The sequence below is a fragment of the Gadus chalcogrammus genome, chromosome 8 (assembly GCF_026213295.1).
Source record: "Gadus chalcogrammus isolate NIFS_2021 chromosome 8, NIFS_Gcha_1.0, whole genome shotgun sequence".
Taxonomy (NCBI): Eukaryota; Metazoa; Chordata; class Actinopteri; order Gadiformes; family Gadidae; genus Gadus; species Gadus chalcogrammus.
Genome location: NC_079419.1, coordinates 23,533,527 through 23,551,383, shown reverse-complemented (window position 1 = coordinate 23,551,383; position 17,857 = coordinate 23,533,527). Strand labels below are relative to the sequence as shown.

Here is a 17,857-nt window from a genome sequence, read left to right as displayed (position 1 = left end):
AGGCCTTGGCGATGAGGAATGGATTGCCGTATCGCTCTTCTAGGATGTCCCATGCTGCATAATATGCTGGCTCTGTGCCAAGTAAAAAGTAGCTCTCTATGGCCCTTTTAGCAGATCCACCCACATACTTGCGTAGATAATATATCTTCTCTTCAGCTGGTATGTTCTTCCTGTCAACGAGCGTCTGAAAGGACACTTTCCAGTCGTTGAATCGGAGTGGGTCACCACTGAACACTGTAGGTTCAGGTAGAGGAATGCGACTCGCACTGATGGCTTCTGCGAGCGCTTTGACGAGAGCTGTTGTGCCATCTTCATATTTGTTTTCTTGCCTTGCTTGTGCTACAGCTGGTGGTGTAGAATGGTGCCGCAGTGGGCTAGTTTGAGGCTTGACTTCTTCTTTCTTCACAGAGACACGATGGAGAAGAACATTTATTTCTTCATCTGAGCCGTCGCCCTTAGTTGCCGGACATGAATGTATACTCTGGTCATATACTTGCTGTCGTGCCTCAGCAGCCTTTAGCTTCTTAATAGTCTCCAATCGATCTAGTTCTCTGCGCTTGGCTTCTAGCACTCTTTGTCTCTCTGCATTTTCAGCCTCTTGTTTGGCTTTTAGCTGAGCGGCTTCAACTTCCAGTCTCTGAAGCTCTTTAATATAATGCTCTTGCTCCAGCTGTACTTCTAAGGTGGCTTTGTTGGCAGCAACCTCAGCAGCTGCACTCTTCCTGCTTGCTACAGACATTACCTCTTCAATGACTCGATGTTCTTCATGTCTTTGACTTGTAGTATGCCTATGGGCTGTAGCTTCCTCCCTTGCATCTATAAGGTCCATTGCATCCTTAACCATCTTCTTTGTTACTGTTTCACAGGTGTCGATTTTGCGACGTGTGTTAAGGTCAGGAACCTCAAGGCGTTTCCAATCGTCATAAACGTCATTTAGACTCCTAGAGGTATTGCGTACTTTAGTAATTTGTCCATCTAGCAGGTCGTCTGAGCACTTTCCACCCAGCGCTTGCTTGGCTTCTTTAGTGGCATCCTTCCACTTCTCATAGCACACACTGAACCGATGTGCAACCTTTATTACTTGCTCATCATGCTGTTCTTGACCCTTTTCCGTCATTCTGCGGACTCTTTGGCCTAATGGTGGCTCTTCTGAGGAAGCGGGGTTGTCCACTATGATGCCTTCAGTCGCTTGTGGCTGCACGGTTGAGCTGTGCTCGTGCACACACTCTGTCTTGTCAGGTGCGTGTGACTCCATGTCTGGGAAATGTACATCTGCAATTGTGTGCTCTTCGCCATTTCGGGACATCTTACTTGCCTTACTGTTGTCATTCACTGCTCTTTGGTGCTGTCTTCGTGAGCAGCTAAGTTTTCACTATAATTCCCTCAGTACAAACGACAGCAACGAGTTTCCTTTTTGTTTACTGGCAGGATTTATTTGGTTCATCCAGACCGTGAAAACTGTAATCAAAAAACATAATACACTTTGGTTACATATAATACAACAAAACACAAAGACCAATCTAACTAAGCCCAACATGTGTTAGCCCTTAACGGTGTTAGCCCTTAGCTGTATAAAAACAATTTAATACAAACAAGAACAGAAAACACACACAAAAAACGTCAGCAAAACATACCTTAGTAGCTGCATTGCAAGAGGAAAGTTGTGTAGCTTGGCATTACTCTGTAGGATTGTTTATCTTGATGCTAAGAGCTATTTTGCAGATGCATCAGCACTGAAAAACATGTACTAAATCAGCGGACTTTTTTGATGAGTGTTACGCTAAAGTATGTCCTGACGGAAACGGGCGATACAAAAACAAAGGTTCCGCCTTAGAGAACTTTGGTTCCTACCAAAATAAATAACTCAGAAATACCGCGCTGACTGACACAGAGGCAGTTACAAGTAACCTGTTGTTTTACTAGTAGTAGATTTAGCTAACCTGAATATTTACAAGCCTCCTCTTGATACACTTGTGACACTAGGCCACATATTTAATATTTTAGGATACACTGTAAAAATATTACTTGGTTTCCATATGTAAATAATTCACAGGTATAATGTGGTGATCCTAAAGTAATGTTCCTACCTTAATGTGTACCTGTGGCCTTATATTTATATGTATTTATTTTATATTTATGACTGTTATTGTTTTCTGACCGGGGGATCGGTGTTCCGCAAATCAGCTGACGTGCCTGTCAGCTGACGGGATGAGGTTCGAGAGGTTTTAAATACAAGGAAATGAATGAATGAATGGGGGGGCGTAATGAATGAATGGAGGGAGTCTGAGAGGGACCTCTAACAAACGCCAGTCCAACTGAGAAAGCTTAATAGTGGAAAAGCTGTAAGAACCACTGGACAAAGTCGACAACTCTTGCCGACTCTTTGGATACGTCGGTAAGAGCGATTTATATTTTTTGCTGGAGGATTTTGTTACGACCTGGGTCATCTTGTTTTTCTTTGCCTATTTTTTCCCCGGACGTAAGAGACAGTTGCTGGCGGAGTTTTGTTCGGGGACATCAGGGATTTCGTTTGGATATTCTTTTTTGTTTGCTTTGAACTAGAGGGAGAACGCGCGAGTGTGCGCAAGGGGCACGCAAATGGAGGCCGCTTATTAACGCGGTTATCAGATCACATCGGCGGAAAAGACTTTTGGGGAATCTGGACTGTGGGTTTATTTGAGGGTTGTTTGGTGAATGTATATGGAAATATGAACAGTTTGAAAATATATGGGTTAATGTAATTCCCTGAGCTATATCCTTGTTATGTGTATTATTATTAAGTGGTCTCAAACGAACACAATCAATGTGCTTGGTTCTCAAATTAAGAAACTCGCGTTTCTATCGTAATAATTGGGCTAAAAGATTAGTCGAAGTGTTACACACTGACATAAAAACTACTGTCTTTCAACCACTTTGAAAAGCTTTCTTTCATCCCTGCGCACCCTTTCTCCTTCCCAATCTTTATTTTTCTATGTTGTGACCCTGAGGGCTTTCTTCTCTGCCTCTCCATATTGAGGTACGTGTCATCAGATGACAATACGGTTCAAATTAAGACACTCTGGCGCTCGCCTCCAGGGCGTGGTCGAGGGGGCGCCCACTGGAGCGCCGTGTGGGGAGGAAGGGTATGGAAAGCCAAGAAGGCCACAATCCGGACCTAGATTGGCGCGGTAAAAGTGCAAAACCGTACGGAAACCGTACGGATTCCGTACGGTTTTGCAAGAATTCCGTACGGATTCCGTACGGTTTTGAATGACTAATAGCCGCGGCTATTAGTCATTCACTCCGGCTATTAGTTATTCACTCCGGCTATTAGGTATGCAGAACGAGCCCCTCCCCTTCTTTGCTTGACCACTAAGTTTGAAGGCTGTCTAACCAATCAGTGAAGAGAAAGACCAGACTAAAGTAACGCATTGTCGAAACTAGAGCGGCAGTCAGTGCCTCCATGTTTCGCCGTAACATAAGGCTGTGTTGTCTTTACTAGTTTCACTACAATGTAATGACCACCACTAGCTAGTGGAAAATATATTTGTGTCTAGTACAGTGATATATTTGTATATGTTAGGCTATATATTGAGATGGCAGTGTGCGAAATACCCATCATTATTCGGGGATGCCCTCATCCCCAGATTGTTCGCGATATGCAGTAGCCAGCTCGGCCATAACATTACAATATTTCATGGATGCAAGCAAGCCAAGACAATCGATCTATATCTATAGCCTACATGACAACACGCAGACACACACACACACACACACACACACACACACACACACACACACACACATTAAGCACACATTAAGCACACTGGTAAAGCAATAGGAGCCTGCATTGGCTAAAGTTGTTGGGATGCACCTTATTTTATAACAGGGAGGGGCAAAGTTGTGCATTACAATGCAAACACGACAATAATTGGCACCGTTCTTGCGCACTCAGAAGAACATGCAGTAGGACCGATCTTGTGACATTATTTAACCATCCATCTACAGCTAATACGATCAGACAGATACATCATCGATCACATAAAAGCCCCAACAAGCCCAACATCACCACGGCAGGTGCGCTCTCTCTCGCACATTCACACAATCACTCCAACTTCTCCAACTCCAAGGCAAGGCTGTTTCACTAAGACCACAAACAACCACAACTAACCAGCCTACATATCCACAATAATGCACAACAATCAGTTCTATACATTGCGTCTATCTTCTGTTTGGTGCACATGGCTAATTTGCATAGTTTGCACCGGACTGTCGGCTCCGCTTGTCAAAAAAATAGAACGTATTTGTGAATAAATGCTTTGAATTCTGAATACTGGACTTGGTGAGCTTGAATAGGCTAAATCTAAGTGACCTTTAGTGAGATGGCCTAAAACGGAATACAAATGAATTATTCTAGGACATATAGGCTTTCAGGATCAATTCAGAGGTTCAACTGTTCGTGATTAATTTTGCTTAGCCAGTGAAAGTGACCAGCTGTAGATTCCGCACTGTTAAAAATACTTCACTACAAGTAGGCTATAAGTCCTCCAAATAATTCAGCAGAATTGCATTACTGCCACACGCATAGGCAGCAGTAGTCATTATGCGCTGAAATGGTCCCTGCCAGTGTTTTTCTATTCTGATGTTTGTGGATGAATCTTTCAGCTACAGCTTTGTTACATTTCCTTGCGATGGTTTGCTAGTTTAACTATACAGCAATAAATCAAATGATGCAAGATGATGTGTCCGTTGCGTGGCTGTCATGTGAGAGCCGTATACGCATTTTAAAAACACCTGTAATCAGCGTGACTATGACTTTCCGAGCGGATCATGCGGGGCTCTTCAATCATTTATTTTTCAGGATTTTCTCCCGTCATCCTCCAGTTTATTGCAAACATCTGGAGATAAGTCGGTTTAATTAAATACTCAAGTGAAATACAAGTGTACCTCCAAATTGCACTTATTGTACAGTACTTCGGTAAGGGCATTTACAATCCATCACTAAAGTTTTAATAGAATATTCTGATTCAGCGGATTTAAAATGTATTTGTATAATCTTCACAAATCTTGCAGCAATGCAATGTTAATATATCATCATGGGAAATGAGTATTCTGATTCAGCACATTTACTATTTATTTGTATAATCTTCACAACTCACAGCAATGAAATGTTAATTTATCATCATGGGAAATAGCATATAAACAAGCTTCATAAAAATTCATTTCTAAGCAGTAGGCCTACTACATATTTCTCAACGTAAGCATCATGACCATAAGCTATCCCAACGTTTCACACCTTTCACACAGTAGGGCAGCATTAGTCATACATGATTAACAACACATCAAATAAACGTTATTGAGGGATAACAGTGAATACAACATCTGCGTCTTGGGTAAAGATGGGCTATGCTTAATGTGAGGAGCAGAGCCCGATTGGAAGGAAGCCCATTCAGGACGAATTTTACCCGGAGAAGGCAGCTTCCAGGCAGATGAAGATGGGGGGGCTCTACTTCTTATTACCACAACAGGAACAGAACGCAGCCAAGCCAATGAATTCAACCAAGTCACTGAGAAGTCTGTCTTTAACATTTGGAAAATACAGTTCAACCATGTAGGACTTTTCTAATTCCCCATTGTACTTTACAGAGATAGAGCACTTTGTTGCAGTCAGACATTTGTTTTTGTTTACCTTTAACATAGTGAGGCTGGAACACAATAGTTTGACCTGGCTTGGTGGAAAGCCCACTCACCACGTCAAGGTGCAGGTCATGAAAAAAGGTGTGTGTGTGTAATTCCCTATGCAGTGCTGTATTTACAGGTATGCCTAGGTTCACAAATCAAATAGTAAATATTTTTTTACTTCTTATTACCACAACAGGAACAGAACGCAGCCATTCAGCCAAGTCACTGAGAAGTCTGTCTTTAACATTTGGAAAATACAGTTCAACCATGTAGGACTTTTCTAATTCCCCACTGTACTTTACAGAGATAGAGCACTTTGTTGCAGTCAGACATTTGTTTTTGTTTACCATTAACATAGTGAGGCTGGAACACAATTTGACCTGGCTTGGTGGAAAGCCCACTCACCACGTCAAGGTGCAGGTCATGAGTGGGAAAATAGGTGTGTGTGTGTGTGTCTGTGGGGGCACTTCAAGCGTCCTTCCCTGTGTGTGTGTGTGTGTGGGGGGGGGGCACTCCAAGCGTCCTTCCCTGTGTGTGTGTGTGGGGGCACTCCAAGCGTCCTTCCCTGTGTGTGTGTGTGTGTGGGGGCACTCCAAGCGTCCTTCCCTGTGTGTGTGTGTGGGGGCACTCCAAGCGTCCTTCCCTGTGTGTGTGTGTGTGTGGGGGCACTCCAAGCGTCCTTCCCTGTGTGTGTGTGTGTGTGTGTGTGTGGGGGCACTCAAAGCGTCCTTCCCTGTGTGTGTGTGTGTGTGTGTGTGTGTGGGGGCACTCAAAGCGTCCTTCCCTGTGTGTGTGTGTGGGGGCACTTCAAGCGTCCTTCCCTGTGTGTGTGTGTGTGTGGGGGCACTCCAAGCGTCCTTCCCTGTGTGTGTGTGTGGGGGCACTCCAAGCGTCCTTCCCTGTGTGTGTGTGTGTGTGGGGGCACTCCAAGCGTCCTTCCCTGTGTGTGTGTGTGTGTGTGTGTGTGTGTGGGGGCACTCAAAGCGTCCTTCCCTGTGTGTCTGTGTGTGTGTGTGTGGGGGCACTCAAAGCGTCCTTCCCTGTGTGTGTGTGTGGGGGCACTTCAAGCGTCCTTCCCTGTGTGTGTGTGTGTGTGTGGGGGCACTCAAAGCGTCCTTCCACGGGGGGGAACAATTACAATGAGACAGTGTCTCATTGTAATGCCAGAAGAGACACAACCTCACGGATGAGGTCCAGTCCAAGGTCTCCTCTAGGACCAGCAAGAGGGTCAAAGGTGCTGTTTAGCTGCTCCAAAACAGCATCCCCAATGAGGTACTGATTTGAAGGTACGGTGACCCTCTCAGGCCAGTGCACCTCTCCTGCACCAGCACCGCCCTCTCTTGCTGGGTCTTCCCCTTCTCCTTCCTCAGCAGCACCTCCTTCCTCCGCAGCACCTCCTTCCTCAGCAGCACCTCCTTCTCCACCAAATACGGAAAGCATTGCAGTAGTTGTCTGTCCCTGCTGTTCCAGGCAACCTCTGACGAACATCTGCAGTGGAGTAGCATGCCTTTCCGTCCTCAGTCCATGGTTATTCCACTGTTCAATGAAGCCGCAAAGGTCACGGTTAATCCGCGGGAGGTACACGTAGTGCAGTGCCGCCATGTGCATCTCGTTGTCGATGTCCACGATACCTTCGCTCTCCAGGAAGTTGAAGAGTTGATAGTACACGTTGGACATTCCTCGCCACAAATCCCCCCAGAGCCGTTCGATGCGCTGGTTGTGGGTGCTTCTCCCCCGGAGAGCACTACCTCTGTTTGACCCTCTAAAAAGGTTCATCATGAGGCAGACCGAGTTGTTCTCACCTCCGTGGTCAGTCCTGACCCTCGAAGGCACGCCATACTTCGCCACAGCACTCAGGAAGCTCTCCATCACCGTGCTGCTCCGGTTGTTGTCGGAGGCTCGGAGGAACACAACCAACCGGCTGTATCCATCGATGGCCCCATGGATAACAATCCTCCACCTGAAACAGTGAAAATATAATTTATATGAACAATACATAGCCTACGGAGACAAATTAACCACACCTTTAAAGCGAACACCAAAGTCTGGTATGCTAATGTTAATATCTACCTTATCAACTTGTGGTTGCCATCGATGTGCCACAAGGAGTTTGGGCCAGCAACTCTATATGCCCTTCTTTGCAGAGCCTGGGACATTGTTCGCGCTGCAGCTGCTGCAGGGTTCACCCTCAGCATGCTTGAACGCACTCTGCTCCTCTGAACATTAATTTGCTGCGCAGCTGCGCCCTCACAGACTCTGGGCCGATGCGGTCATTCCCAGCCACTGTCTCCCTGATGAGGTCATCCAAGGCAGCATCTGAGCAGGTGGAAAATGTCCCAGCGCGCCTCAGGTTGAACTGCCTATAACATTTGCACATAGAGGTAATGTTAGACCTACGGTATTTCGATGTGCTTTTGCACCTTTAACCAGCCCTCCAGGATGATTACAACAATTGAGACAAGAGGGAACTGCCATTATTGAAACATACCTTAAACGACGGCTCAGTGTACGAACAGAGACACCCAGAATCTGTGCCATCTGTTTCCCAGTGAAACCACAGGTCCTCAAAAAACACAGTTGCTCCTGTGATATTTTTAACTGTGGGGGACCACGACCTCCGGTCCAAATGAGAGGTGCCTGGTAGCCTGAGAAATATAACAGATTGTTGATGTTTACTCACCTGGCTAGCTAGCTACACATGTTTTAAGTTGAAATTTAAAAAAGGGCTTAAGAACTTTTTAAGACGGAATAGTCAGAAAACAAACCATAAACTGAGTAATTTAGGCGTTGATTAATAATCCTATCAGCAGCCCCATGCAAGCATACCTTGTTGTCCCGGTGTGGTAGGCACAGATCTCCGAACTTCAGCTATAATCTCCCGAACATCTCGAATTATAAGATCAGCTGAGGAGATGTCCGTGACCACACTAGGGTCCTCTCCATGGTTTCCAACCTGAAAGTTTGAAAGGTTTCGTGAAATTAGGAAAAAAATGGTAAGTGTGAAGCTACCCCACACCTAGTGGTAAGGGCGCATTAATATCTGCCTGAGCGAATTAACACGCAAGCAAATATATATATATAGGGGAATTCAGAACACCCTTTTTTCGTTTTAGGGGGAATAGTAAAGTGGTGGGATCAGTGCAGATAAGCGACAGCATGGAGCTATTATGAGCGACAACTGTCACTAAACGACGCGAGTTTTGCATGGGCAGAATTATTTCATGAATTTTGGTTTGCAATGAACATAGAAAATAATAAACTGCTTGTCACAAAATAAGTTGTTAACATTCATTCTTGGAATCCTAAAGTTCCACCCACGCCAGAAGTGACTGGATAACGATACCCATCTAAGGAACGGTTACTTTATAACTTAAGGTGCGAACACACCAAGCGCGTACCTCGCGTACCATGTACGCGCGTAACGCACCTAAAATGTTGCTTGACCATTTTGTGTCAAAAATGGTCAGATACGCGCGTACGCATACGCGCGTAGATGAGACCGCCCAAACCCCCCCCCCCCCCCCCCAGCCTGTGGCTGCGCTGGATTTAGGAGTCCAAGGAAGGAAACCCAAACGCCGCTGTGTTTGGGTAGATGATAGAGCTTGGATCGGGTTAGATTAAATAATCTCGGATATAAATAACAATAATCGGGTTAAATAACTTCACATGGTGTGTCTGGTGTGTTTCCAGCATTCGTAGTGTTGATCAGCAGAGAAATAGTCCGCCAAGACGTTGAGGTTGCTTAGCAATCAGAGACTCTGTCCATGCAAGTGAACGGAGCGTTCACTCTTCGTCATAACTATCAAACCAAACATCCTTCACATTCACCGAGCGAACATTATGAAAGTAAAATGCACATTTCTCGCTAGAAATGTTTCCATAAAAGCATTTAATGGCGTAACTATGTTACTATTTCAAAACAGAATAAAGAAAGATGTCGGCCGTATGCTTCTGTCCAAGCTCACTACTCTCTGCCAGTGACGTCGGGTCAAGCTCAACGCTGATTGGCTATTGCGGCGCGTATGAGCGTAAAAAGTTAAATTTTTTGAACTCCTCGCGTACGCGCGTATATGTACGCGCGTATATATACGCGCCTCATACGCCCCTAACGCGAGTAAAATGTTGCTTATACGCATGTAACGCGTGTACGCGTCTCATACGCGCGTAAACCAATGGTTCCCTATGGAAAAATTGCCGATTTTATACGCGTGGTACGCGGGTAACGCTTTTGGTGTGTCCGCACCTTTAAGCTACACAAAACCAACAAAATCAGCTCACTACATGAGAAATTACATGTTGAACCGACATAATGTGTTGTCATTTACCATAGTTTGACTAACACTGATCCTGTTTCTGGGTCAGTGTGTGCTCTGGTCTGTAGTATGCCATTTCAGAAACGGTGTCTCTGGTGCAGCCTTGTGGGACACCTGTACCCAGCTCCCACTCAAAATTACTGATAATACAGCGGACACACACTGTCCACTGTGCTATCCGTACCCAGCTTCCACTCAAAGTTACGGATAACTTTGAGTGGGAGCTGGGTACGGATACCCCATAAGGCTGCACCTGAGATGGTGTGTGTCAGCTGTATTATTGGTAACTTTGCGTGGGAAAAACGTTAGGTATGAATACCCCACAAGGCTCCACCTGAGACAGTAGCCTACTAGCTGTGACTTGAGATAATTTGTATGTTGATCTTCTCTTCAGGGTTTTATTTCCGCTAAAATAGTCGGTTGGTTATTACTCAATGTGCTTGACTGATGATTGCTAAAATTAGTTGCTGACTGGCCGTTGGTCTCATACCAGTAGAAGACGCATGCAACTGTATAGCTGTTGTGTAGACTATATGCTTGTAATCAAAATGGTGACTGCCACACAGACAAATTCTGAATAACTGATTCAAATTCATATTTTAGGGTGGTGGTGGCGATTCTCATGACATATCCGTTGTAAATAGTATCTTGCCATGCAGCTCCAACCCAGTGATGCAAGAAGAAGAGGTTTCACCCTCCAGCTTGCAGGTAAAGGATTGTGGATGGATGGATTGTGTTTTAGATACTTGTCAATGTGTTTGTGATAAGGAGCCATGCAAACATACACACTTACTAGGTGTAATGAGGTTCAAGTCCATGTCATAGAGCAATGCCAGTTGTGAGGATTTTCATTTGTGAGGATTCGTGAGCTCAGATACGGTTCTTGCTTATACACACTGGCTTGAAATGGCATGCTAGATACTAGAATACGCACTGACCCAGGATCAGGATTTTACTGAGAACCAATCAGCACAGCCTGTTGTTGAGAGAGGAGGGAGTTACAAAAATATCAGACCAACTTGGCAGACATCTTGATGGAAACAGAATATCATATGCTTGTTTTAAAAGCTCCTGAATAAAAAAATGGAATAGCTGTACAAATGTCCCACAAACTTAGTTGGGACATAAATATTGCTGCAGTTGTTAGTTTAAACCACTTGAATATTCTTAGCTAACTGGTCAGACCAATGGGTTGCATTTTGTCATTTGATATTGTAGGGAGGCTTGCATGGCAGATGAAGGCTACATGAAGTGGCATAATGCAATGAATAAAACACACTGTCTCAGGTGCAGCCTTGTGGGGTATCCGTACCCAGCTTCCACTCAAAGTTATGGATAACTTTGAGTGGGAGCTGGGTACGGATACCACATAAGGCTGCTCCTGAGAGTGTCAGCTGTATTATTGGTGACTTTGCGTGGGAAAAGGTTAGGTATGAATACCTCAGAAGGCTGCACCTGAGACACTGTGTGTCCGCTATTTTGTCATTAACTTTGAGTGGGAGCTGGGTACGGGTATCTCACCGATAATACAGCTGACACTGTCTCAGGTGCAGCCTTGTGGGGCATCGGTACCCAGCTCCCTCTCAAAGTTACCGATCACTTTGAGTGGGAGCAGAGTATGGATACCCCACAAGGCTGCACCTGAGAAAGTGTGTCGCTGTATTATCAGTAACTTGGAGTGGGAGCTGGGTACGGGTATCCCACTGATAATACAGTGGACACACACTGTCTCAGGTGCAGCCTTGTGGAGTATCCGTACCCAGCTCACCCAGCTCCCACTCAAAGTTACTGATAATACAACTGACACACACTGTCTCAGGTGCAGCATTGTGCGGTATTCATACCTAACCTGCTTTCACTCATAGTTACTTATAATACAGCTAACGCACACGCTCTCAGGTGCAGCATTGTGGGGTATCCGTACCCAGCTGCCACTCAAAGCTGCCTCCCTTCTTCTGTCCTCAACATCTTCAGGCTACACCTCACAAGAGCTGTACAGTTTGTATGCTATGACCAGGGGGAGAGTGAGGATATTGAATTATCACTCACCTCTGACTCTAATGATAGCATTGGCATCATGTTGTGGCAACATCTAAAAGCATTGGTAATTAATTCAGGATGCTCACTTCTATGATAGCGATTCAGTGTGAACCCACTGTTTGATCCCTCACAATTTATTTTTGATTTGATTAGAAACATGCAGTCTTTATAATCTGAATTTCTTTTAATGTCTTAGGTTTGCAGTGGAGACTCATTTGTCACATATTTAAAGAACAGCTCCTCTGTATGCAGCTCCACCATGGTGTCACAAGACACAAAGTTTGCCAAAGAAGCCAAGTTAAGCTTGGTAAACTACACAGACTCGGATGAATCAGCCGTCAGTTCCAACGCTAATGAAGATGTTCCCTCATCCACCATACAGGTATCTTAGTCAGATCACTTTAGTAATTTCAGCAACCTGTCACTAAGCAATGGACACACCCACTTTTCAACCTGCCACCATCTTGATGGAACAGAATTTTGAAGTGCTCATTCAATATTTTATTGTTATTTACTGCAAAAGATTTTGTGTTTTGAAATACATGAATGTGATTTGGCTTGGTTAGGCTTTGGCACCGCAGCATAAATGCCAATCCAATCCATTTTTATTTATATAGCGCATTTCCTACTCAGTGATAACTCAAAGCACTCAAAGCCAAATCAAGCTATTCACTTACATGCAATTAAAAACATGGAATCTACAATGGTAAAAACTATCTAAATCAGGGCATCATAAGATTGTAATTCCATGTGTATTCTGCCTGTTCTTTTGACTGTTTTGGTTCTTTGAAATTGCATTGTTTTAACATTGGAGTGAATGGGCACATTCCATTCTTCCAAGATGGCCATGTTAAAAAGTGGGTATGTCCGTTGCTTAGTGACAGGCCTCTATTGTATCCATTCCACTCTTGATTATGGCAGCTCCCACCTAGCCTCATCAACATTTGATTCTGGCAGAGGATCTGGACCCACATCCGTAGGGTCTCATTTACAAACTTATTTCCTCACGCTCCAATCAAACTGGACTGGATTTGAAAGAGATCGACCTACAGCTAGATCTTATTTTATATTTCTTGAAGATGAAAGTGAAGATTCCTGATGGATCTGATGAGCTTTTTTGGGGAAGAATACGTTCCAGCTTCAATTGCAGAAAGTACAGATAATACAGATGGAAGCATGATCTGTGAAATGTCACCATCTATGTCACCATCATCCTTGTCAGACAGGACTGAGTAGCAGAAGCTGTTCAACTCCATGTCAAAGCAGAAGCAGTGGGGAGAGTAATTCCGATGGAGAAGACATCCCTGTCCAAAAGAAAAAGTCCAAGACCAGTAAGGATATCCTACTATCCTATACTATATAATGATGAAAACGCTGTTTGTGTGTATATTTGTCCATCCATCTGTCAACATTTTTCTCTTGAGTAACACACCCAATCCATGTGAAATTGTACATGGGGATTGGCATAGGCAGAGGATGACAAGGCTACTTTTCTGAAACATTTCACTATATTGGTAAAGGACAGTGCAGGACAATACAGTAGTGGACAGTAGGGCCCGACCGATTTATCGGCCTGCCGATTTAATCGGCCGATTATAGCCTTTTTGAAAATAATCGGTATCGGCCAAAAAGACGCAGATTACAACCGATTTTTTTTTTTATTATTATTTTTTTTTAATGTTATTGCGCTTAGTATCCTGCAGATTGCGCTCCTACTCGCCTTGCTAACTAACAACTTTGGCTGGAGTAAAAAAGAGGAGATTGAATTTTACCGTACAACATGAAAGCACGCTCGCTCGGGCAGCTGCGCGCTCACCTCACCAATGTACACAAGACGCGTTGTTTGAGCATGTTGTGCCTGTTTTTCTTTAGGTCCCAGGCCATGTTAATTTGTTATACTGTAGACTCTAATGGTGAGACCATACTGCTCAGCACGCACGTGTTAGCCACTGCTCACGAGCGCAGCACATTGGGAGTTAGTTATTTATTTTACATTTTACATTACACTCATTTTTGATGGTAAATGTATTCTAAAACACTCAAAGGTTCTGCATTCAATTCACATATTCGTCAAAAGTGTTTAAAGTATATTTAAGGTATCAAAAACTACGTTTTATATGCTTTTTTTTTTTTTTAATCGGCCGATTAAATCGTAATCGTAATTTTTCTCTGAAAATAATCGGCATCGGCACTCAAATCAATATCGGTCGGGCCCTAGTGTACAGTAGTGGTGCAACGGTTCACGGGTTTCCCGTGATCCGTACGGATCAACCATCACGGTTCGGGACGCAAGTGATCCGCGGATCGGCTGATAAAAAAAAAAAGTTGTGCGTTGACGTGATCAGCGCATGTTCAGAGGACAATTCCGGTATTAACAATATCATCAAGTATCGTAGCGAAATACAGTTTCTGTTGTGTTTTATTTGGCGTTCCGTAAATCCTATTGAACCGTAAACCGGAACCGGAACCAGACGTGTTTAGGTTTGGTTGTAGTCTTTTCGCTCGGTTCGCCGTATCGACAGTAGGGCTAGAACCGAGCAAAAAGACTACAACCAACCCCCCTTGCAATGAGCAATGAGTCTCCCATCCGAAATCAATGGATTTACAAAATGCCAAGTAAAACACCACAGAAACTGTATTTCGCTACCAAACTAAAAAAAAGAAGATAAGGATGTCTGCATTGCCTTGGGAGAGTGTAGACTCTAAACTCTCCCCAGGCAATGCAGACATCCTGAATTGTAAATCCAGGCTTAGGGATTATTTACTATCCTATCCATGTTAAAAAGAAGAAAGAATAATGCCTCAGATTGCACATTTTTTAAATATTGACCATGCTTAAAGGAAGCAGGATTATTGCCTAATTTCTCACTTTATTTTGTTTTTACACAGTTGAAGATTTTATCTAAAGTCACATTTGTCTTGTTATCTTTATTGTTGTTGTTGATCCGAAGATGATCCGACCCGTGACTCAAAAACCGTGACCCGATCCGAACCGTGAGCTTTGTGATCCGTTGCACCCCTAGTGTACAGTAGGGCACAGTATAGTAGCGTACACTAGCGTAAAGTACAATAGCATACAATTAAGTATAGTACACTAGTGTACAGTAGCATAGCAGCATACAGTACATTATACAGCAGTTAGGTCTGTTTATGTAGAATCCTTTCCAATTGGATGAGACGTTCGAGAGGCATTCTATGACGCACTTTCAGTGAGGATATCATGCACATCCCACATCCACTCCGAATGTAGAACTCTTGACTGATCACAAGCAATCACTGTGCGATAAGCTACATGTGACTGTTAATTTCAGCAACACTTACTTGCACCTTCCAATGTGCGTTACGCGGCAACCATGAATCCTGGGCGCTTTATCCGGAACTATATTTGCTACGTATTCAGACTGTATTTGAACAAAATGAACCTTTTTGAAAACTTTATCTGGTGTTTATTTAATAATTAGTTGTAAAAGGAATTGCTGTATAAATAGGGTGACCAGACGTCCTCTTTTTCCCGGACATGTCCTCTTTTCGAGACCTAAAAAATGCGTCCGGCAGGGATTCCAAAAACGTCCGGTATTTTGCCTCGTCGCAAAAAAAAAAATATATATATATTGGTAACTCCCTTACGTTCCACCTTCTTGCGCGAGCTGACTGTAGAGAGAGTCTGTCATTGGGCGACCGATCTCATGTGCTCGTTGAGAAGGTGCCGTGTATAGACGGAATGAAACCCCCACTGAAGTCCGTAGGACCACGATACAACGTAGGATCGCCACTGTCTGCAGCCATGCCTAAACGTAAATGTAAGTTCACGGACGAACTAAAGAAAAAAATACCCATGTTTTCGCCCCCCCCCCCCCCCCCCCCCGCGACGAAGTGTCCTCTTTTTCACAAACTCAAATCTGGTCACCCTAGTATAAAAGCAATATAGCGCTCGTTTTCGTGAGGAGGTCTGTGGATATCCCCATGGCTGTGGTTTGGCCGCAGCCATGGGCCACGGACATCCTCACTCACTCGCGCTATATTGTTTAAGTAACAATAAAGCAATAAAACACGACTTTAATGCTCTCTTGCCTATGGCAGCACAGCAATAGTTTAGCTGTTCAATTGATATTATGTATTGAGTTTAGTTTTTGACTCTAAGAAATGCAGTTCCTAAAACTCACATTAGTGTGGAATTTCAAATAGTGAACATGCGTATGTATGGTAGTTCATCAAAAATACAGTTTTGAATGCCAATCACAAAACGCAGTCGGGACTAAGTTGTATAATGGACTTTATTTGAGCCAGACTTAACAATTACTGTGCATTTATATCCTAAACTAACTTTTCATTCATTTCTTATTTAGTTCGCAAGCCACAGAAGAAGAGGCCCTGGGAAACTGAGGAGACAAATGCAGTTGAAAAGCACATGAGGAACTTCATTTTGACCTGCAATGTTCCAAGAAAGGAAGACTGTGATAAGTGCCTTAAATCAGAGCCAGAAGCACTAAAAAATAGAGACTGGAAGGCACTCAAATTCTACATCAAAAATAGAATTACTGCACTAAAAAGGAAAATGTAAAACATTTCAGTTTTCATCCAGTTTCTCAACAGGTACAATAGAGAGAGATGGGGGAGAGGGGGACAGGAGATAGAGTGAGGGGGGGGGGACCATAGAGAGAAGGAAGGAGGGAGGGAGGGGGGGGGACCATAGAGAGGGAGAGAGAGAGAGAGGGAGAGAGGGGGAGAGAGAGAGAGGGGGACCATAGGGAGAGGGAGGGACCATAGGGAGGGGGGACCATAGGGATAGAGGGGGATAGAGATTCCTTGTTCAGAATCTTGTCGGGCGGTTCATAGGCCTACTGTATTTGAGTTGACACTCAATAAAGAGCTTTTAAAGTATGTTCAGGTGATATAATTCTAATTCATGTGTAGAAACCTCATCTATCTATAAATGGCTGTCTGTCTGTGGCTCGTATATCTCTCTGACCATATGTCAGATCGGCCAAAAATTTCGGATATGGCTTGCGCATGGGCCGATGGTGTGCATCGTCAATTGAAAAAAAAAATTCAAAACCTTTTATGAAATGATTTTACATGCAAGCCCCAAAAGGTGCCAATTAAAAACAGAAGTAATGCTACTACGCAACGATTGCGTGCAGGTGTTGTGCTACACGGTGAATACTTAACCGGCTGGCGAAAACGTCAACTCATTGGCTATCAAACAGGAGTTGTAGGCTTTGTGACAGGCTGGCACTGCACTTGACAAAACAGTTACGCTGCGTTCCATTTGTCTCGTGAAGTCGTCGCCCGAGTTGTACTGACGCGAGAACATGACGTCACTTCCTGGGTCGTACTATTATACAAAAGGTACTGAATAGAGAATCAAATATATATAGCATAGCATACAAACGTGTTCTATAATGCCTGCACCATACATGATCCAAACTTACTATCACCCAACTCTAATTTTATGACCGGAGGTATCGATAAGCAGATAAGCGGATCGATAAGCAGAATCGGAATTCTTATCAATTCCCATCCCTACGTGCCGGTGAGCGTGATGCTTCCCCTTCTCTTCGACCGCCAGTGGCATTGGGGGCACATATGACTCCTCATGCACCATGACGTGTCGCGGGTGCCGTCCCGTCGGTCGTCCAGTTGTTGGGAGTGGACGGAAAGGTGATGGGGTCAGTGATGTTGTGTGAATAGAGATAGGAAGAGGCTGAGAAGTATGGGTAGAATCTTTCTGGGCGTCTTGAAGAAAGGGGCTAAGGTCACTTTGCAGTTGGGGTGGCCTATCGGTTTGCCGAGCAGCCCATGAGGGGTGGCTGTCAAGTTCATGTTCTGCTTCAGCCCCCTCG

General features: G+C 44.2%; 1 protein-coding gene and 1 long non-coding RNA gene across 2 annotated transcripts; one reads left to right on the top strand and one right to left on the bottom strand.

Moving 5' to 3' along the window:
• Positions 1-6,790: 6,790 nt before the first annotated feature.
• Positions 6,791-7,877, bottom strand: LOC130387566 (uncharacterized). The gene is made up of 2 exons (XM_056596735.1): positions 7,732-7,877; positions 6,791-7,621 (listed from the first exon to the last, which is right to left on the bottom strand). The coding sequence occupies exons 1-2, from the start codon at positions 7,854-7,856 to the stop codon at positions 6,814-6,816; spliced, it is 933 nt and encodes a 310-aa protein (XP_056452710.1). The 5' UTR covers positions 7,857-7,877; the 3' UTR covers positions 6,791-6,813.
• A 1,719-nt stretch (positions 7,878-9,596) lies between these two features.
• On the top strand, positions 9,597-16,609 carry LOC130387571 (uncharacterized). Its single transcript, XR_008896330.1, has 3 exons — positions 9,597-10,682; positions 12,211-13,345; positions 16,361-16,609. It is a non-coding gene; the product is annotated as an uncharacterized LOC130387571 (long non-coding RNA).
• Positions 16,610-17,857: the final 1,248 nt, after the last annotated feature.

Coding starts and splice junctions, on each gene's coding strand:
- LOC130387566 (XM_056596735.1), bottom strand. CDS start 7,856: ATGCTGAGGGTGAACCCTGCAGCAGCTGCAGCGCGAACAATGTCCCAG. Junction 7,622..7,731: donor GGCAACCACAAGTTGATAAG/GTAGATATTAAC, acceptor TCACTGTTTCAG/GTGGAGGATTGTTATCCATG.